We start from the raw sequence: 23,815 nt of genomic DNA on the forward strand, positions 1-23,815 counted from the left end.
AAAATTGCAATTATGCCAATGTGAGTGGAGCAACTGGAACAACACATTTCCAGTTCATTAGCCTGCCACGCCTACAGCCGCACAGCCGTCCACAGCCTCCGCTCGCACGCAGTTGGCAAGCGATTTGTCGTGCTCTAAAAATAATACAAATTATGCAGACAACTGGAGACGATAAAGTCATTAGCCAACGTCATAGGCCAACTAGAGTAACGGCCCCATCTATACATACATACATATGTGTGTGTCTATGTTTGTATGTATATGGAACAAGGATAATAACTTGAGCTACTCGAGTTCAGCGACTTCAATGGGAAACTTTACAACACTGCAAAATGATGCGACCAAATGTGGCACACAAAATGCGATTTATGAGATTATCTAAATGAGCCAAGAAAATGGGCTGTAAATTGGGAACTAATGTAATGCACATAAATATATAAAAATTTATATATGGATGGATATACATATGTAAATTAATGTAGAAATATTTTATTTTTGTATATTTTTTTATTATAATTAGTCCCAAAAAAATTTTCAAAATAATTTAATTATTCGTTGGTATTTGATTCGTTTACATATTATTTATTTATTTCTTATTTTTTATTTATGCGTTATTTTTTAATTTCGTTAAATTATGTAGTTTTGTAACTAATTTCGTTTTTTATTTTTTTTTATTTTCTTGTTAATTTATATTCATTTAAAAATATGCTTATTATATTATATATTATATGTTTTTCTTAATTTTTTATTTATAATTGTTTATCAAAGTAGTTCAATCATCGGTACTGCTTTCAAGCAGTTTACTTTAGCTGTACAAGCAGTTTATAGTTTATACACTTCATGAACTAAACATAATGAGGAGAAGTGTGGTGAGAATGTTTGGTTTGGAGGGGAAGTGTGTTGAGTTTTCAAAGCAGCTCAGGAGTAAAGCCTACTCCTGTTTATAGCAAGCAGTACACAAGTGGTTTATGCAAATTCTAGTTGGAATAAATTAGAATTATGCTGAAGTCAACTTCAGAAAAACTAGAAAGGAATACAATTAGGAAAATCTAAAGTAAATATAAATGATAAAATAAAAATAAATGATTAAATCGTTTGAAAATAGTCTATAAGTTATAAAAACGGTAAATCAATTGGTATTATTAACATTGCTAAAAATTATTCTTTAGATTATGATATTGATTTGATCATCTTATTTAGATAAAAATTTTAATATAGTTTTATTTTATCCACATATCCATATGTTTAATAAATAATTATGAGTCTTGAATATTAATAAAATATGTGATGTCCGAAATGCCTACATTGAATTGTTACTATTAACAAAATTTAGGTTAATAAGATATTATACACAATATGTTCCCATATTTCCTATAATAAGCATACAATTTTCACTTTAAGCAAACTTGAACTTAAATCAGAATATTTTCTTATTAGCTATAAATGCCAAATTAAATAATTCGTTACCACAAGCAGTTGAATTGCTTATTCACCACTTACATATCACCATATCCCCTCACGCGTGACACAGTTAAAAGGCCCAGTTCTTCATTTAAAGCCAACACTAACTCTCTCTTCCCCTCTCTCTGACTATCTGATGCCAATCCACCCACCAGTTGGTTGCTCTCGTTGGATGCGTTTTGCTAAGAAGCAACCCGAATGCAGCTTCGTGCACGACTTCGTGCCGCTAGCCGAAGCTCGCATTGGCACTTCGTGTCTCGGTTGGCGTTGTGTGCAAAATCTGTGCAAAGGACCCGAAGCGAACGCGACTCGGCAAACAGAACGCGAGTTCTTGGCTCAGTTTTCATTGCGTTGCCTTTGCGTGAGGATTGTTTTGCGTGCGAGCGCTTCGACGCCGTTAGTTTTTTAGCTAGAGAACAGCAGCAAAGAGCCAAAAGCGAAAAGCGAATAACGAATCCCGAAAGCAAAAACAAAAAACAAAAAAACGAAGCAACAAACTGCAGCTAACAATTACGCGAATTGAAACATACGTTGCTACGCAGTACTGCAGTGTACGTGTGTGTGCAAGTTAGTTAGTTAGTGACTTGTGTGTGTGTGTGACTCTTTTTGTGTGTTTGTGTGTGTGTGCATTAGTGTATGCACATATTTGCAATTTCCCGCAGCGAGTCGTGTGCAGATTTTTGTGTTTTTGACATTGCACCTGAGCGGGCAGAGCAGCAGCAACAACAACAGCAGGAGCAGCAACAACAGCTGCAGAATAAGGAAACACAACGAACCGGCGATCGACCTAACGGCACCTTTTTGCATTTTGCTGCCATCACTTGGCTGAGCGTGTGTATGTGTGCGGCGCTGTTGCTTCACAGCCCTGTCTGCATGTGTGTGTGAGTGTGTGTGTGGCTGCGTGTGTGTCTGCGTGTGTTTACTTGTGCATGACGTGCAGTCACGTGTTCTAAGGTGATTTTAACGAGTTCCGTGATACGCGAAATAAGATAAGCAACAGCGAATAAAAGTCACTAGCAACGACAAACGACGCAAAAGAAAAATATAAATAAAAACAAAAAGTGCAAGAAGAAACCGAAATAATAAAGAGAAAAAGTTACAAGTAAAATAACAAAAAACAACAACTACAGTTACTCACTCCGCGACGCACGCACTCATACATGCTCTGTCTCGTTCTAACGCAGTTGAAAGCAAATCTGCAACAAATTGCACTAGATATGTTTACCTGAGCAAAACGAAATATCCAAAGTAAATAAACTTCAAATATTCACGGAAAATGGTGTAAAAATAGTGTGTTAAATATATTGAAGCAAAAGCTCATGAATAAAATATTATTTACACGTAACTAAAACATATTGCTAATTGCATTTATTTGAACATCGTAAAGGTGAGCGAGCAAAAATCCAATAAAATAAACATTAGAACTTATTACGCTTCGAATTCTTATTAGATTTTGGGTAGGTTTAACTTGCTGAACTATATGGATAGGAATTTAATCCATGTTGAATATAGAGTAGATTTAAGAAAAAGAATTTTTAACTTATAGCATTCGTATTAACTGCCGATTCGATTTGTAACAAGAAACTAAGCACCAACTGGCAGTTTTTTTTATTCTAATCAGACTTTCATCACCCTTAATATTAATAGGTAAAACAAATAAAATTATTCGCATACAAAATTATTTTTTCCTTTCGGTCAAGTAGAACTTGCAAAATAGCAAATTTAATAAGAATGTGAACTTATCTTATTAGATATTTATTTTGGTTTCTTATCAGAGTTTCGCTCGTAGAAAGGAGAAACTTTTCCAGCAAGATATCAAAATTGGCTTATTGGCTTTTTTGTAAACTTTAACTTGCAGAATATAAAGTGGAAATAAGAATCAGAGCTTCATAGTGAATTCTTCGTAAATTCTTTAACTTATTGATGGCTCAGTTTTAAGCATATGATTTAATTTATTTTCAGCATACATATTTTTATTTTATTTTATAATTTATGATTGCAAAAAATGTTGTTTGATATAAGATATGTATTAAATTTTGATTATTTATTTATGTAAATTTGCATAACAAAATAGAGTTTATACTGTTTATTTATTTATTTTATTTTTCTAAAAATTGAAGCCAATTTTTAAAATAATTTTAACCCTCATTAAAGTTCTTTTTTTTTTTTTAATTATATATATTATAATGGAACTAAAAACGTCCTAAACTTATTTTGTCATCCTTCCATAATAAATATTATCATACAATTTTTATAATTATAAATATATTTATGATAAATAATTCATTACATTTAAGAAAGAAGTATAAAAGTTTACTTTCAATATAATAAATATTTTTATAATTATATATATAAATATTTTTATAATTATAAATATATTTATGATAAATAATTCATTACATTTAAGAAAGAAGTATAAAAGTTTACTTTCAATCTACCTGCATTTAATTTAATTTTGATTTATATAAACAAAAATAAAAAATTTTAATAAATCGATTTAGAGTCTGCATTAAATTGCAATTAAATTACATAGCTCAATTTTACATTTATATTAATTTCATAATTTATTAATTTCTTTAATTTAATTGCTAATTGATTTGGATCAAATTCTTCTACTCGAGTATCTACTTATATTTGAGTTTCGGCTTATCACTAAATACATTTCAATCAAGCAATTTAGGCAATTTCGTGGCCAATTTCCTAATGTGTGGGTGTGTGTGGGAGTGTGTGTGTGGGCGACGCTTCAAGGAAAAAGTCCGCCAAGGAAAACTTGTCAGCTGCACAGAAGTTGAGAATTGGTAGACAACTGAGAAATGGTGGGCAGAGGCAGAGCACTCTCTGGCCTATGCAACAATGTTTCATAGCTATATACATATATTTTTTTTCCTATCGCATGTCTTGCTGTGCTCCTTAGTTCTTCCTTTTTTTCTGCTTATATCATTGACGAAGAATGTCAAATGCATAGCATAGTTTTTCTCTCTTCTCTTTTGCCAAAAAATGCCGAGTCAGGCATATATTGTTGCTTTTCCTGCTGGTGTCGTTGTTGTTGTTGTTGTTGATGTGGTGGGGGCACAATCAATATGTGGACAAGTTTTCTAGGGCATGTTTGATTGACTGATTGATATGCGTCATGATTTATTATAGCTCGACTAAGGCCAGGGACCTTTAAAGAGCCCCTAAACTAGTTTCCGTAAGGGTGATTCGGCTCTTAGCTGTAGGATTTTATCTATTTATTAGCTATCTTATCTATTATTAACTATCATATATATTAGGAGCTATCTTATCTATTATAGCTATCTATTATTTTAGTACTTTGAGGAAGAAATAAAATATCATACATTTTATTCAAATTGGCCAACACCAGAATTCATTTTATTAGAAATTACTTAATTACTTAATTGTAAGTAATTGTTTTCTGTGAGATATATTAATACGTTGGGACAAAGTATAAATGCTAGCTTGATTTGCCAAGCTACACATATTTTGAAAAGATATTACAGAATATAAATGTAACATTATAATACTTTAGATAGAATTCTGCTATAGCTTAATGGCCCTTGAATGTTACTTAATAATAATTTCTTTCATAATAAACTTCAAAGAGTTTCGCTTAGCCCTTTTTGCTATACATATTGAAATTAATTCCCGGAAAATAATTAGCTATGAAAAATTGAATGAATAACTTGTATATTAGTTAGAATTCATTTTAAGGTGTATGTCTCATATTAGTTATTATGAATTAAGCCATATTATACAAATAATGCAATTTTCTCATTAGAATTAATTTGCCAGATATGTTAATATATGTAAATTCATATTTAGGTTTTACTACTTCCTCAATCATACCCGATTTTCTACACTTCACTGGGTATATGGGCATAATAACTGAGAATATTTTACACTAGAGTTTAAAAAGGCGAAACGCTGTGAAATAACATTTATATGCACTCTCTATATATATCTCACTCTCATTTTATTTCTGTCTCTCTATCTCTATCTATGTGTCGTTTGCTGTCTCTTTTCATTTCTTACTTGCATTTTGTGCTTTTGGCCGTAAAAATGCCAAAAGTTTTTCTTAACGTTGCCGCTGTCTTTCTTGTTGTTGTTGTCGTTGTTGTTGTTGTTTATCGTTGCGCTTTATGCGAAAAATAAAGTAAATAATGAAAGCTATTTAGCACGGCCAAGGGGCGCATTAAGTTGTTCCAGGATTATCCCGAGCTGTGCCACGCCTACCCCACCAAAAACTCCATCAACTGCAGCAACAACAACAAGAGCGATTGGGGAGGTTTCTCCAAATGGGGTTGACAAGCGTTTAATGAGCTGCGAGCAGGCGCCCGGCGTCCAGTCCGGCCCGGAATTTCAACAATTTTTTACTGCCACCTGCAAGGACAACGCATTCTTCTTCTACTCCAGGCATTTCTCTGCTATTTTTTGCTCCGCGTTCTTTGCTCTGCTCTCTGCTGTGGTTTATGCACGAAGATTTTTCAAAAATTTTCCAACGCACCGCGCTCAGCTCACCTGGCAGCTGCGTTAATTAGCTTAAGGTGCGTCCTTCTGCGAATATTTTCCAGAAATATTGCCAAGCCTTTTGCGCAATAATATTGCTTTAAGTTTTTTTTTTTTTTAATTTTCATTTTTTGCCTACCCTGATAAAGTTTCGTAATTAATTTGCATTTAATTAAAATGAAATTTAATGCTGATAAAGTGAATGTGAGCTCAAGCACAACTGCCAGAGCGCTGCATTTTTTATTGAGACTGCTGATGGAGCTGAAAGTGCACGCCCAGAAGAAGAAGCAAAGGACGAAGAAGAAGAACTGGCATATGCCTCTTTTTTTTTTTTTTGCCTTACACTAATTTGTGGGTAACAGAAAATTTCAAGATTCTCTTTGGATAATTTTTCGGAAGCATTCCCCTTGGAGATTAGCCTTAATATCTTAGTTTTGATTGCTTCATTTGATTTCTTCTTCCGATTTTAGTTAATTCTGATAACTTATGGTTATCAAAAGTCTAAAAAATGTCTGTGATTTTCATTTTTCCAAATAAAAAAAAATTGTTTCGAAAATATAAAATTTTTGTAGACTTATATTAAAAAAAAAAAATAGTATTTTATATATTTAAGTAATAATAATTTTATTTTTATTTCCTTGCAATGTGCACTTTAGTGAATTTGCAATATTCGAGCTCAAACGTGAAATTGATTCAACTTCGTTTTCAATTTTCCCCATAATAACGCCTTACATCAACAGCAAACAAATTTTCCATGCTCAAATATGGCCTCTGCGAAAAAATGGAAAGCTGAAAAAGCAAGAGAGAGGGGAAAATCCCACGCACCCACACACACACACACTCACACACGCTTCATTGAACTTCGAAGAGAGGCTTAGCTAGTTGCACTTTGCTCTTATTTTTATCTCGCTGGCCATATATTGTATATACATATATATATTGAAAATGGCTATGGGAAAAAGTTTACAAATTTTCACCGTACATGGAGAAAAGAGAGAAACAGAGAAAGAGAAAGAGAGAGAGAGAGAGAGAGAGAGCGAAATAGTCAAACCAAGTGTGGAACTTTCTGTGTGAAAACTTTAGCCATGGGATCCACATATCAAAAGTTCTTTTGGCCAAATAGAACAACAGGCAGACCTTTGGGCGATTGAAAAATATTTTCATATGTAAATTTATAATATGTTTTCTTTTACGTCTCTTATGCTGTGCTGCAGGATACCCAGTAAAGAGGGGAAATTGATTAAAATAAATGGAGTTGACTGAGTTGTAATATAGCTGAAAGTGAATGCAATTAAAATTATTGTCATACAAAATTCCTGAAATGATGATGAATAATAGCCCCCACTTATGAAATATCATAAAGAGTATCTGCTAGTCGTGCCGATTTGCTCACTCTTACGGCTCTTAGAGCAGCATATATATCGATATATATATTGCCTACTTGCATCTCAAGTGCAACAATAACAACAACAACAGCAACAACTAGGCTAGCAATCCCTTGCACTGTTGAAGGGCCAAAACTCTACCTAGAAATTGTGATCCCTTATTTTTGTTGTTATTGCTGAATTTTTCGGCTGCGGTTGGCAGAGCGCCGTCGCCTGCGAAATTTTGTGGCATGTGGAAATTTATTTCATAATCTCAGCAGCAACAAGAACCGCAACAACAACTGCAGTCGAAGCGCTGTGAAAAAAAAGAGCAGGAGGCGGAAGAGAAGCAGGAGCAGGAGGAGGACGAGGAGGGCAACAACTTTTTGCATATGAGCAGCACCACGAGTAGCTAAGCATGTAATTTATATCCTTGAACGACGCACGCTCTCTCACTCACTCTAACAGTGTCGTACAGTCTCTCACTCTCTCCCTCTCACTCTCTCTCCTTCGGTTAGCTGCAATCGTAGCCCTTTGCTTCTGTGGAGCTGCAATAAATTTGCTTTTGTTGCGGCTGCTTTTCGCCTTCTTCTTCTTCTTCTACTTTTGCTATTTGCAATTTTTGTTGCTGCTCTGCAATTTTATTTGACCACATAAATTGTTTACCAATTTTCACAAGTTTGTCTGCTAAATCTATATGTGTCCATGTGTGTGTGTGTGTGTGTGTGTGTGTGTATTGGGTAAGTCCTTGTTTGTTCTGAATGCTAAAAGCGGTTTAATAGCACTCGAGCAACCTTTTGATTTAGCGCCCAAGTGCTGCCAATGTATCTACTGAATGCTGCAACTCTTCACATTTTTGCCTCTAAATATTTTATAATTGGAACAATTGAGTTAAACAAAGAGTACTAGAGAGAGTGAGATGGAGAGAAACTTTTGTCAAGTTTTTGCAATCTATATAAAATATATGCCATTTTTATGAGCTGCCAATAGCATTTGTAAGCCTATTATATGCATTGTACACACGCATAAATAACGTTTGTTCTATCATAAATACATTTTTTGTTTATTTATAGTTGGTTTTCTTTTTAATTTTGCTCAGATTGGCCAACTTCAATATTTACTGAATTTTGAATTGAGTAGTTTTGTTAATGTTTCTTATGAATTTGAACCTGCTGCTTCATGCTGTATATATATGCTGGATATTCAATAGTAAATAGTGGATAGAAGACACTAGATACAGGGATATAGATACATAGATACATAGATACATAGATACATAGATACATAGATACATAGATACATAGATACATAGATACATAGATACATAGATACATAGATACATAGATACATAGATACATAGATACATAGATGCATAAATACATAGATACATAGATACATAGATACATAGATACATAGATACATAGATACATAGATACATAGATACATAGATACATAGATACATAGATACATAAATACATAGATACATAGATACTAGGTATAGAAATGTATACTGAAATGCTACGTCTTCACTACCCGTGTTACTCAACACTGGCACAGCTTAAAGAGATCAGGGCTCAGTGCCAGTTACTAGAGGGCGTAAAGTGGCTGCCCGAAAGTCAAGTGGAAGAAGTGCTTTAAGGAAAAATCTGCAGTTGTTTTCTCTTCGTTTCTTCTTCCTCTTCTTTTTTTTTTCTTTGCACTGTTTGACCGAAAACCAATTAAAAGGATGCTGCGCTTTTGCCTTGCATGCAATTTCGGTTCGCCTTTTGCGACCAGGACTTAACCCCCTTAACCCTCTTAACACACTTAAGCCCCCTTAACGCCCGGCGCGGAATTCTTGTGTCTGGATTGCAGTTTTGCGGCTTATCTCGCACTGCCCAGAGCCCTTACCCGATTCTGGTTGTTGCTGTTGTTGTTGTTGTTTTTGTTGTTGTTTTTGTTTGTCTTAACCCATTGACCACTTAGAATGTGTTTCCTTTTTTTTCTGTTTTTGCTTTTTTGTTTGGGCGCCGAAAGTTTGTCAATGCATAAATTAAAAAATTCTTTCTTCTTCTGCCCTTCGTTGTTAATGAAGCCCAAGCAATTAAAAGCGTCTACGGCCAAGCTTAATGGGCCAAAAAAATACTGGAAATCTTCTTTAATATGGGCCATGCGCTAAAACAATTTGCTGCCACAAAAGATTACAACATGTCGTGTGGCGTGTTGTTCAGATAGGCAAAAGAGAAGGAGAGAGGAGGAGTGAAACGTGTGTGTGTGAGAGAGAAAGAGACAGAGCGATAGTGAGGACGCTGCTGCCTCAGTGCGCCTTCGCTAAGGGGATTATTATAATCCGATTTTCAACTTTAAATGTGGAATATTTCCCATATGAGCGCACTGAGTGCAGTATCTTTTTTTGCATACAAATTATAGGTGTTAAGCGTGGGGTATATTGTACTTGAGCGTAAATATGGGACTATCAATAGCAGATTTCAAAGAGCAGAACAAAAAGCAATAACACTGAACGAGCAACTTTCAGAGAGAAGGAGTGGAAGAGACAACTGAAAGCCACAAATAGATAGAAACAGATAACAAGAGAGAGAGAGAGAGAGATAGAGAGAGAGAAAGAGGGAGAGAAAGAGAGAGAGAGAGAGAGAGAGAGAGAGAGAGAGAGTGAAAGATGTGATGAAGAGGAAGGGGAAGATTAAGAGATAGCTTACAAGTAGACTACAAGCTTGTGGAGTATATCCAGTAATAATTCATCTCATTGCCATTCACAGGGTATCTACCAGTCATTTAGTCGAGCTCAAAACCCTTCACTTGGAAGTTTTTTTAACCAGCCATTTTGTGGTTCGTTTAGTAAAACCTCAGCCCTGTTTCCACTCTAAAATGGTAAACTTTTTGACTCAAGTGTGTGTGAGTGTGTGTGTATGCTTGGTAGCAAGAGTTTCATATGAATGTGTGTGTGTGTGTGTGTGTGTATTTTTGGGTGCTTGCTAAATCGCTGCAGTTTTCTTTATAGTTATTACTTTATAAAGCTTTCTTCTTCTGCCGGTTCGTTCGTTTTTTATTTTTTCTCTTTTTGATTACAAAATTGCTTTCAATATTTTGTGGAAGAACAACAAACTCGCTTTTGGCGCACCTGTCCAGGTGCTCTTGCTCAGCTGGCCATATACATATAAATATATATGTGCATATATACATACACATATCTATATATATACGTCTATATATATAGAGTCCCATTTTGGCAACAGCAACTGCAGCCTAACTTGAGTTACGTGTTGCAGCAAAAGTTTAACGCATTAAGCAACTCATTTCTTGCTATTGTTGTTGCCGTTGTTTTTGTTGGTGCTTTTATTGTTCTTTGTGCAAAGTTTAACAGTTAGGTCTAGGCGAAGAGCATTTCCAGCTACCTGGCCATATCAGAGTTGCTTGTTGCAATAGCCGTAAATAACATAAATTATCATATTATGTGGGGTAACCACAGTTTAAGCGTAGATGAGCAAAAACTTGGCCAGATTTGGAGTGTAAAGCTAAAATATTTCGTATAGCTAATATTTTACATTTAAATTGTCATTTTGAGTTTATTAAATGAAATTTGTATCAATACCATCAACAACAAAAACAAATATAGCTTTGATTATGAGTCATGTGATGAGCCATGTCTTATTCAATTAAATTCAAATTGTTGTTAAAATATATTGAAAAATATATTAATTGACTTCTTCCTCTTCGCTCTCTAACAGACTTAAAAACGAAAAAATATCAACATGCGGTTTCTACATGTTTTTTACCAACTGGCTTTTCTGCTCACAATATTAACTGGTAAGTTATATTTGAGATATTAAAAGCATGGAATAATTGCTCTATCTAAGAAAATATATAAGTAAAGTGTTTTCAAATGTTAAAAAACTAAAGGCCAAAAAAAAAAAAAAAAAAAAGAAAAAAACTAAGAATTATAGAAATCAACAAATAATAAAATAAAAAACATATATCTTTATATTTAACTTATAACAAATAAACAAAAAATAATCTGCAATTAAAATTTTTAAACAAATTATAAAAACTAAGCCAAGCTTAGGAGCAGCTCCAGTTGATGGAAACAAATAAATCTCTATATAAATAAATAAATCTCTATACATATCTATATAAATATGTTATATTGTGTTATTTAAATAATATTGTCTGCAATTAATTTCAATTAGCAAACACTTATTTAAGTATTGACAAATTTGATGGATAGTGCAAATAGTCATTTGCAATAAAAAGGGGTCAACAGCTGTGACACATCAATCGAAATCAATTGAGAGCGAGCAAGACTCCGCGGGCTAAACTCCGATTAAGTCAACGAATAAATAAAAATCAAAATTAATTAATTAAATGTTATGTCAAACACGGAGTCGCAAAATAAATGCACTCCATAAATATTAAAACTAAAAAAAAAAAATTAACATATTATGATTAACCGCAAAGATGAAAACATTATGCATGCGCATATATTGAACGATTTTTATTAAAACATACAACAACAACAACAACAACGTTAAACTCTTGTTTTTGCTAATTAGCGTTAATTAAATTTTATTGCATTTATTAACATTCATGTGATTTGGCAAATGCGAATTCCAATGAAAAAAGCATTACATTTATTATTAAAATTTTGTATAATGGCTAAAAGCTTAAAAGTTAAAGGCTATGAAAGGTCAAGCGTGTGCGCAGCATAACAATCAAAATAACGCGAAATATTTTAAGCTCCGAAACAAGTTGAGGTTTTTTGCTTAAAATCAATTAAGCAATTTGTTGATGCCAGATTTGCTGTTTAATTACAAATAAAAAAAAAATAAAAAAAAAATAATAATTGTAATATTCCGAATAGCTTAAAACTTGGTTTAACATAAGCTGAAATCATGCCAAATTGGTGGCAAGAGAAGGGTAATGGGAGGGAGTAGGCGTGGCAGCGCTTCTTTATATATATAGTCAATACTATTGACAATACTCAACTTATCTATGTTCTGAGAATATTAAAGTAGTAAGCAAGTAATAAGTTAAATTATTTTAAACTACCTCAATTTTATTTATAAACAGATAATAAAATTTTAAAATATTATAAATAAAATTGATGAAATATATTAAATAACTTAAACTATGAAGCATAAAAATTAATAAAATAAATTTAGACAGTTTTGCATAATTACAATACATTCATTTTAATTTAATTTAAAATATAATAAACAAATAAAATATTTAAAAAATATGAATAAATTTAAAATAAGTAATAATTTAACAAAATCCTATTTTATACTAAATTTATAAAATGAATTCAAATTAATAAATCCTAATTAATTAAATTATAAATTATGATAACAAAATAAGAAAATTCAATACCTTTTAATTTAATTTATAATATAATATATAAATACAAATTAAAATTTAAAAAATGCCTAATTTCATTTAATACACTTTAATAAAAAACTATTAATAAATGAATAAATGAAATTAAATCAGCATAATTCAAGCACCTGTTTAATCCCTGCTGTAGCATATCTTCAACTGCGACATGCTCAAGCGGAACACCTTCTTATCTGCCAACTAATCCGCTTAGGACTCCGTTAAATCTGAAATATTCGCATCTAAATTAATGAATTTCTATCGACATGCCTCAAGCTGGTGTCTCAAGTGAGTGCACTTGATTTTTCTTCTTTTTTTTTTTTTAGACGAGCTCTTAACTGTGTGCAAATAAATTTGGTGTGCGCAAGTTAAAAAATAGGAGGAAAAATGTAAATGTTCATCTTTAACGTTTAACACACTTTTCGCGGCGTTATCTTATATGTTTTATTGGCTCATCTTGCGGCTTTCAGCAGGTCTGCGGAGGCCCATTCTATTTACTAGTGCACATAAATTTAAAAACCGCACGTACATACACACACACACACACAAACAGACAGCGTATGCCGCACACAGATGCACTGATAAATATTTGAGGAGCTTGTGAAGTGGAACGCCCCACTGATTTATTCAATAAATCACAAGTTCTCCACCTGGAACAGACGGCGCAGATTTAAATTTTATCTCACATGTAACTGCACACACACACATACAAATATGTATATGTAGGTGAGTTTATGTGTGTGGGCGTGCGTGTATATATAATTGACTTGCTACGACAACTAACGGATAAGTCTGGCAGCCAGGACACATGTCAATAAGGCACACACACACACACACACAAAAAAAGCAAAAGGATAAGGACTCCTAGTGCCAACGTCCTTGTCAGTTAAATGCATTTAACTTGGGTTATCTACGGCTCCAGCATATGCACAGCACTGAAAGCGTTTGCTTGTGTAGTTATATTGGCAGGGCCATAGCCCCATCGATTCAATTCAATATCAATCGACATATATACAGACATATATACGTACATCTGTATATATCTATCTATCAGTCACTTTATCAGTTCGCCAACTTAAATGACAGTGAATACATCAAATGACTTTCAATCCTTTCGCGTGACTGAAATTTTCGACTCTTTGTCAACACAGGCGACAGGCTCATCTCCCACACTGTCTCTCTCTGTGTGAAGGTGTGCCAGCTGTAGTTGTTCTTGTTAGCACACACGACTCTTGTGTATGTGTGTCTCGCTTGATAAATGTGAGCAACGTGCCTGGCATTTGTTTTTACTTCATTTTTTATGCGGCGTCGCATTCGAATTTATTTAGTGCTGTAAAATAGGTTTTTTTTTTTTTTTTTTTTTTTTTTTTGCCTATTCTGTATAGTGTTATGTTAAGCATTTCTATGTTTTTTAGGCCGTGACAAGCGGCCTGAGTATGGCTTTATTTTCCGCATGTGTAACCCTTTAAAATGTCTGCAGACTTGAGATCAGCTTAAGCATTGCGAAATGATGAGCCATAGAAACTGCTACAAATTGATAATGTGTGCTAGAAAATTTGAGATTTAATAGATAATAATTGAAAGCAAAATAAAAATGTCAATCGAAACAATTTTCCCAATTTTTGATTTCTCTTTAATAAATATAACCAATATTATGACAGTTGTATATTTAGCCTATTACTGAAATTTAAATCAAAAGAAAATCTCTTCCATTTACAGTCAACAAAATAAGCCAGAATTTTTCTGGGCCAACGACCTGTGGGTTGCTCAAACTAGCACGAGCAATCGTGGCTTTCCCTTATCACTTTTTCTGACTGATTTTCTATGCAACTCGTATACACCCTCCCCGACCGCTCACCACCCTCTACACCTTTTTGTCACACACTTTTGCCTTTAATTAAATCTGAAACTATGCTGAGAGAGCTTGGCGTGAAATAAAAAAAAAAAAACGGGAAAAAAATCAATCGCTGTATTTATTATCGAACCAATTACACAGCATGCCAAAGCAAGCTCCAGCCACGCCCCCTGTCGCCCTGGCTGCCTTCGTGTTGCACTCGAGACGTTGGTGATCCCGGTGCTGCTAAAAGGGGAAAGCTATCGGTATCGGTGCTTGAGTTGGCTTCTCATTCGTTTGGCATACTTAAAACTAACGGGCAAATACAGAAATATGAATAACGTGCAGCAGCAGCCGAGAGGCTTGCAGGGGTAGCTAGTGGGTTGGCAAGAGGGGTAAGGAGGGTACGAAGCGCACCAGTATTATTGAATTTGCAATTCGATGCAGTTTTTCAACGTGTGATACAAACACACTCACACAGCACACACAAACACACACACACACAGCACAGCAACACCCCTGGAGCTAGGGGGCGGTGTGTTGGCGGGGCAGATCGTTACATAAAATTCATGAAAATCTCGCAACGAGCTAAAAGCCAAAAACGACAAACAAATTGAAGCCTGACAAACTGCAGCTGTAACAGCCGGAAGTTTGGGGCCATTTTTCCATTTGTCAAGTGCCAAATGGTGGGCGGCAGGGGGCGTCGTCTGATGAGCGATGAGAGTTGAGAGCGGTGGCGGGTAGCTTAAAAATTTTTATGCGGATTTTAGGGCAAGCGCGAGGAAGCGAGCGGCAGCGTGTGGGACTTGGCTTACTTGCCAAGTGCTCGTTGGGAGCATGGCTCTGACCAAAAAGGGTTAAGCGGCTTAATTGCTGTTAAGGTCAATTCTCTGGGCTGTGAGTGCCGCTCTCTCTCTCTCTCACTCACTCTCTATATTTGCAGTTTCGCAAAAAAAAAAGAAAAAAAAAATAGAAACTGTTTTCATTTACGCTTTTCATTTTCCATTGTAAGAATGCAGAACGCAGCAGCAACCTGCTATGACATTTACATAATTACAGGAAACAATTTCTATGCACATTTATGTTACAGAGTGCGTGCTGTGCACCCATCGAAAGAGAGAGAGAGAGAGAGAGAGAGGGGTGCTGAGCAATGACCAGGCTAAGCGGAGGCTAGCCTGCATGCACCGGAAAATGATGTGTTAGTTTGACAAAATGCAACATGGCAGCATGTGAAAAGAATGTGAATATGGAAAATTTGCGGCTTAAATTGAAATTGGTTTGGCAATTGCAAAAACAAATTGCTTAGACGAAGCCCTGCATTCGAGATTGCTTATATTTAAATTGCAGAGAGACAGAAAAAATCGAAATGAAATTATCTCTCTTGATTTGATGGAGAAATGCTGAGCTTGAGCTCTTGGTATATGCAATGATCAAGGAGCTGCAATCAATATGTGAATAGGCATAAATCTATTTGAGTTTGATAAAGTGTTTCAGTATTTTAGTGCAGTTTCGGCAATGAAAACCAAAATATATAGCGAAAAAAAAAAATGTAACTTATAAACTTTACTATCTTAACAAAAAAATTGAACAAAAGTTCATTAATCTCATCGAGGGGATGGAATTTATATTAAACTATCAATAAATTCAAATCTATAAAAAAAATTAATTAAAGAGCATGTGTTCCATATTATTAAATAAACAATAAAAATACCAATAGCAAAATAAATAAAATAATACATTTTAATAAAGCAACTTTTATAAATATTTTTTATAACGTATATTTATATATTATTAATAAGTTACAATTAATATAAAATTAACTTTAGCTTAAGACTAATATCATATATATTCTTTTTCTACAACCTATTTTTAACTCTTGCTAAAAACTTTAATAAGTCCACTTTAAACAGTTCTTGACCTAATTTACCCCATCAACAAAATACTTTCCTCTGCTGGTGCTTCCTTTTCAACTACATATGCAATTTGCTATCTAAGGTATACCAAATTTGACTAACTGGATGTTTCTACTTATGCCTCTAGTGGAGGTGGTAGATGCTCCTCCATTACAGTAATCTACGTGGTTAGAGTAGTCTCGTAACCTCTAGCAATGTCCCATCACAAAGGGGTTGAAAAGAGTTAAAAGGTCATCTCGATCTTGTTCGCACACTTAACCTAATAAAAGCTGGCCTATCTATCTGGATGGTTATGTTTGTGTAAGGCCATATAAATTTCATGTAGGCATAAACTTTTCCCCTTCTCTAGCCTCTTCTCTGCCCTCCCCTACTCTTACCAAATATTATCAGAGGACATTTTGCTTCAAATAAACTCAATTAGTTCGCATTACATTAAAAATTATGCATTAAAAGCTAACACGTGTTTGTTTAAATGACACGAATACTTACCTTAATGTATGTGCACTAGAGTATGGGTGTGTATGTGTCGCTAAATAACGTTTATTAACCTGCCATTAACGGTTGAGCCCAATGCACCCAACGGTATTTGCTTGTCAGGCAATCGTCTGGTAGCTGCACAATTTACACGAACCGATAAAAATCTTCAGCACGCACCAAACAACAAAACGTAATTTGTATTTGCAGTGTCTGGCCCCTATTGAGGGTGTGGGGGTGGGGCTGCCGGAGAGTGGGTGGGGTGACGGTCCTTCCAACGCATACCCTAATTCAGAGCCACCTCAACCTTCTCCGCCCGCTTCTGCCTGCTTGGCGTGGCAACCAAATTAGTCTGGCTCTGTTTTTGGTGCTCTGATTTATTTATACTCTCTTCGAGGGTATTTTCATTTGTTATGAAATTGTCATGATATATGTATATTTTTCATGAATTTATAAGTATTGATGTTTATGTATATATATGTACCTATCTATATATCTAACACTATGAAGCTATTTTCGTGATACTTTGTATAGTTCTGCATCGGCTGCGATATCAAGAGATCTTCATGAAAATGTTTATGAATTGGACTCTCCCATAGTGAGGACCCTGTCTTTATATCAAAATAAGACGAATTGTATGACTATACTACATATTTATTATAGAAATTGAACTCACTAAAATGTAGTAGTCTCGATTGAATCCTCCGTATTATTTATGTGTTTTCTTTTGCCCTAAATTCCTCATAAAATTTATACCTACGATGAGGTATAAAACAAATAAATATTTTTAATATCATGAAATACTTTTTTTTATCTATTTTTTTGTAGATTGTATGACAGTGATATTGAAATATGGTGTTGGTATGGTGAAACACCAATTTACACAATTTTTTTGGGAACGTACTTTGATTTTTGTATTTATTTTTTTTATTCATATATCTATATAGCATAAATCAAGTTGTTATAATAGAAAATACAAGGAAAATCGATATCTAACCAGGTTATCATAAATATGTATATATTATACACATAAATATCACGTCATAAATAAAATTATTTAATTTAGGGTATCAAAACTTCCTTTGCAATATATATTCCACAAGTTCTTCCACTCCGTAGCTGTGGCAAGTGTCGCAAATCGTTCGTGAACCGTAATTTTATTATAATAGCTAACTAAAGTCTTGGCTCAGTCGCCAAATATGCCAGGTACTCATACATATACAGGTGAGGTGAGGGCCCACCACACTCGCTCCATTCACTAACTATTGTTAACAAACAAAACGATTTTCATGCTTTTACTTTCAATACATTTGATACGTTTCTTTTTCGTTTTCGGTTTTTTTTTTTTATTTATTTATTTATTTATTTTTTTTTTTTGTGTGTAGCCATTGCTAATGTCTTAATGCCTTTTGTTGCGATGTTTGGAAATTGACATTTAATTACAAGTTAACCTCCCGGCCACGTCGAGCGACATTAGTTGCTATCAGACACGAAAACACTATGGTGTTTGAGTATATACTGTATACCACTGTGTGCATAAGGCAATAGCTGTACAGATTTCTATTACTCATAAATGTATATTAAATTACAATCGAAACGCAGATAATTCATTGATTTTCTGTATGCCCAATGGGGGCAACACTTTAATATTATATTGAATTAGCCTTCATTAACGACGACGAAGGTGTTGACATTTAAGAAATAGTATATATATTATGATATGTGTGAATATGCTTTGGGAATTATTATGGAAGTAACTTGAATGTGAGCAATAAATATTGTTTCTTATATTGCACTATGGTCAAAAAGCCTGATATTTTGGCATAAAGTCATTTTTTTTATGTATTCATAACTGAAAATGTAACTTATTTTTTGATTATAGACACATTAGATAAGAAAAAAACGTTTTTAAAAAAATTTTCAAATTAGTCATTTAAATTTGGCGCGCAACTAAAGTCAGCGGTTTCAATGCAAGCTTAAATTATTGGTATGCAACCTTAAAATTTATTAAGCTTTGTCATTGTTTTGAGCGTAATTGTTTAAAGAAAAAGAATATTGTAATCATGGAAAGTAAAAGCACAGGTATTTAAAATTAATGTTCAGTGTTAGTTTGTCAAGATTGTGAATGTTTAGCTGTGTATGTGCAATTGTTGTTGGTGTCTTTTTACAGGTGAAATTTAACAAATAGAGCCGTGTTTCGTGGTGTATTACTTGTTCTGAGCGCGCTTGAGCGCGCAACTAAAAACGACATGTTCAAGATTAATGTTTATATATTCGGAATTAATAAGTTTCCTCTGCCCCTTTTTGTTCCTTTTTGAATAAATTGACATGTTGCAGCCAAATATGATTTTCGGCGCTTAACGTTGCTGGAAGTTTGGGACAACAACAAGCGCGATGATGGTGCACTTATCATATGGCTATTGGAAAAAGTAAACCAATCTGATCTCAGTGCTGCTCAGGTGGATATATTTACTGAAAAAATCAGGATTTTTCTGAATCATGTCAAAAAATATTTTCCGCAGTGCAATCGAATGTTGCAAAGATTTAAGGCTCGACACGCAAGGTGGCTTTCGCAGTCAATTAATTTGACGTTAGATGAAAATGTGACGGATCTGGCATCTTCATCTGCAATGGGTAGACCGAAGCTAAACTATTCAGATGCTGGAGAGCGCCTAAAAAGAAAGTTAGCATGTGACCTTGCATCGGATAATAATTTTAAAAATATATAAAATATTACTCGAAAAAAAAAGTTTGGATGTTCAAATCGCCCCCTTAAAGGATTATTTATATAAAAAGGGAGACAAAGAAGTTGTCATTAAATATGCTACGCAAATGACACTTATTGATGGCAAGGTGCTTAAAACCTTAACTGGAACGACATCCACTCAGTGCTGCCCAATACGTGGTGTAAAACCAACAGAGCTTCTGGAAACCGCAGATGTTGACAAATTTAAGGAATTTTGTAAGACCACATTTTCAATGTACTTTAGTATATATCCTTGGTACCCAATGTCTCCAACTGTCCACAAAATATTAGTTCACGGCTGGCAAATTATGAACTCATCCTTAGTTCCGGTTGGATGTTTAGGCGAAAATGCTTGAGAAGCTCGAAACAAATATTACAAAAGTGACAGAAAATCACATGCAAGAAAAAATAGCCGACTAAACACCATGGCTGATGTGTTTTATAGTGCAATGGATTCATCAGATCCGCTTATATAAAGCATATGTCTGAATAAAAGACAAAATCAAATCAAAAAGAAAAATCTTCCACAAGATGTCATATATCTTCTAAAGGCAGTATATCCGCCGACCCAGAAAACTATTAATTTCGATCCGGAAAATTCAGATTCGGATTCTGATTTATATCACGAATCTGACTGTGAAGAGCAATATAACATTATTTTAGACAACAAGGAAGAATAAAAAAATGTATTAAAAAAAAATATTTTAATAAATTTTTTTTTAATGTGCTAGGGCAGGTGGGTGAAGACATGGGCCGATTAAAAAAAAACAAAATCCGAAATTCTATAAAAATTTGGCAAAAATATGTACCAAATTTCAAGGCTCTAACTTTAAAATTGGACTTTATGCCAAAAAATCCGACTTTTTGACCATAGTGTATTGGACAATTTACTTTAATTTTTTATTGATTTTTTTTTTTTTTTTTTTTTTTTTTTTTTTTTTTTAAATTTATTTGCAATAAAATATCTAATGTCTGCTCCATTTGTGATTGCAATATAATATATAATTAGAGTGCATGCCTACTCTTAAAAAAAAATTTATTAATTTTTGTAAGGCTCTTGTACATGCATATATAAGCACTATTTCATTGCGCTTCTTTCTTTCTTCTTTCTTTCACTTCTCTCCTATATATAATGCATCAATTCTAATTGCTTAACAGTTTTTGTATGATTTTGAGGATTTGTTTGATAAAAATCTACATATTTTACATCATTCAAAGGTATTCTCCTCAAGCATTTTACAGTTGGGCTAAGGACTTTCCAACTGTGCAAGCAGTAAACAAAAATCTGTTTTTGTGATTTTGTTCAGCTGTGTTTATTTACTCAACGTGATGCTTTCACAGCAATCTTCACTTTTGGTAATCAGATAGTCGCAGGGGTCAGATCAGGAGACTGCGGCATCATTAATGACAAAAACATTCGAAAGATACTTTGTTTCACTTTTTGGAATAGACAAAAAAGGACCAAAAGCACATCCAAGCATTAACAGTGCCTGCAAAATAGCAAAACTTGTTAGCATTCATGCAGAAACATGAGATCCAATATAATGTCATACAAAAAGAAAAGAAAAATACGTAGAGCGAATATAGAATGTACGTAACTTATATTCCGGATTCGAGATAACTCGTCTATAGACAGGCCAAAGGAATGTAAAACAAATGACAAACGTGCTGAAATATTTCGTAATTTTTGTGTTCTTTTTGAAGCTACATGTATCCAAGCACATATACTGCCAAAGCATCATAGAGCAAATCATTCTAATGAAATTAACATGGCTTGAGGGTCTCACTTTAATGTGTATATATAGTATTATTCTAGCAAGAGCGTCTTAAATATTTGCTGCCAGCTCTTCCATAGCTTATTGGGACTTCATATTGCTCACAAGATACAATAAAATATAAGCCATTTGTATCATATAAATCCATCAACTCAAAGTAAATCTTTATTTTGCGATAACTTAAAAGATTGAAATCAAACAGAGTATTTTTGTAAATTAACATTCTCTATCTCTAACTCTATCAGAAATAGTTTCGCTCAACTTGGCTTTGTCTCTCTCAACCTGCAGCTCACCTTCTCTCTTTGTCTTGCATTTCATTATATTCAGCAATATAGAAGTTTGTGAGTGTTGAGCGTGTCTGTCGAGCTGTGTATGTGTGTGTTCATGTAGGTGAAGGTAGCGTTATCTGCACCGAGCATCAGACAAATAGTTAATAATCATTATTAACAGTTTACGTGGCAAACTTCTGCTGCATAATAACAAAACGTTGTGTGCACGCAAATGCTAGAACACAAAACACCCACAGACACACACACACACATCCACACACACACACGCACACTCACACTCACCTACAGACAACAATTACGCCTTCATGTTGCAGCTGCTCTACACTTTGCTCACAAGCGAACATTTTCCTTGGCGCAATTTGTGTGGGAATTGAATTCCCTAGCGCGATTTAATTTTAATTTAAATAATTTCTATTTCAATATTTAATTACAAGTGCAGCAAAGTGCATTAACGCATTACTAAATGCATCAATTTGTGCATATTTAATATATTATTATATTAAAAAAAAAATAAATAAATAATTAATTAAAATTGTTATTAATATTAATTTCTGTTGATTAACATTAACATTTATTTGTAATACATGAATGAGTGTATTTATTTATTATAAAATATGCGCAAAAATGCTTTACATGAAATATTTTCACACACACACTTGCATAACGGCATAAATAAAAGCGCTTAAAATGAAAATGGAAATTTATTCATTAATTTTGCAGTTTGATATGAAAATGAAAATTTTGCGCAAACTTCTGACCAGCTGAAATTGAAATTTGTTTTCTCTTTTAATTTATTTGGTTGTTGTATTTATTTATTTATTTTTTTTTTTATTTTTTTATATAATTAAAAACAGTTTGTATACTTAATATATATATGTATATGTGCGTGTGTGTCATTAGCTGCCAAATCAATTAACACGAATTTATCGAGAAAAATGTATCGTCCTGAATTAATTTATGGACAACTGCAAAAATGACAACTGCAATATCTTCTTGCCAACAATTAAATGCAATTTATTATCACATTTGATTTTATGCTCAATTTTAATTGAACAACTGTAGTTGATTTGCCTTTTACATGGACTTATATTATGTGGGAGAAAAATGCAATTAAATTGGATTATTTATTTATTTACTTATTGTTTTCGTCTTGGCCCAAGGCTATGAAAGCGAATGGTATTGAAAGCTGTTTGCTTGCGTTTACATAAATAATTAATTAATATTATTTTGATGATTTTTGAAACTTTATATCAATTGACTATAACTTTTATAGAGAACTTTTATATGAAACTTTGATCAAGCTTATAAGTGTTCACAAAGTGAATGGAGTATATCTATTTCTAATAAATGTCAACAAGTCGATCGACTATAGATCCATTTCAACGATTATAAGAGCTTCAGTGATTAAATTTACTGTAAGTAAAGTCTCATCCACTTTTCTATATAAATTTGAACAATATTTTCATTGCTGATATAAGATAAGGATTATGGAACGTCAGTCACACCCAGCTAAAACTTCTTTAACTGCATTTGTGTTTTTCTTGCTTTTCTTGTTTCCTACTATAATACAATTAGAAATGCCTTCGTGTTACCTCTGCCACTGGCAAATGCATGGCAATTTATAAAAACTGCCACAGGGAGCAGCTGTAGCTAGTAGAGGTGTAGCTGTGTGTCCCACTCTCACTCCCTCTCTTTCTCTCTCGCCATGTTGCATATTAAATAACAATATCAGCGTTATCACATATGAATTGCCAACATTTGCAGACGTCGCAGCAATAAAAACATAATGAAAGCACTTGCCATGCATATTCAGCTATTAAAAAATTTACGAGACGCCACAGAAACGAAGCGCGACAGACAACAGCAACAATAATGGCGGTTGAGTTGCAACAAAAAGGAGCAAAGGCAAAACATTTGCCACAAAAGGTGCAACAAATATTGTTTTTTTTTTTTTTATTTTTTTTTATTTTGCTATTTGATTTCAGTTGCAGCGGAAATTTAATCAACTTGTTGGCATTTTGTCCAAGTTTTCAGAATTGTAATCAAAATTATTGATTACAAATTTCTGTTGCAGTTGTTGTTGTT

At 33.6% G+C, this 23,815-nt stretch overlaps 1 protein-coding gene and 1 long non-coding RNA gene across 7 annotated transcripts in view; both read left to right on the top strand.

The window, feature by feature from the left end:
- LOC149269834 (uncharacterized) overlaps positions 1-23,815 on the top strand; it is a 174,950-nt gene that overhangs the window by 83,947 nt on the left and 67,188 nt on the right. The gene's annotated exons all lie outside the window — the stretch shown is intronic.
- Positions 1,790-23,815, top strand: part of beat-Ia (beaten path Ia) — a 56,647-nt gene continuing 34,621 nt past the window's right edge. The window contains exons 1-3 of one of the 6 annotated variants that reach the window (XM_089465557.1): positions 1,790-2,415; positions 2,646-2,848; positions 11,057-11,135. In XM_089465557.1, the coding sequence (XP_089321683.1) occupies positions 11,081-11,135 (55 nt within the window). In that variant the 5' untranslated portion in view covers positions 1,790-2,415; positions 2,646-2,848; positions 11,057-11,080. Of the gene's footprint in view, positions 2,849-11,056; positions 11,136-23,815 lie in introns of all 6 variants that reach the window. The other 5 variants (XM_089465558.1, XM_089465559.1, XM_089465560.1 and 2 more) reach the window with 5 other exon arrangements.

Source organism: Drosophila arizonae, chromosome 3, assembly GCF_054131065.1.
Source record: "Drosophila arizonae isolate 15081-1271.41 chromosome 3, UAZ_ARI_1.0, whole genome shotgun sequence".
Classification (NCBI taxonomy): domain Eukaryota; kingdom Metazoa; phylum Arthropoda; class Insecta; order Diptera; family Drosophilidae; genus Drosophila; species Drosophila arizonae.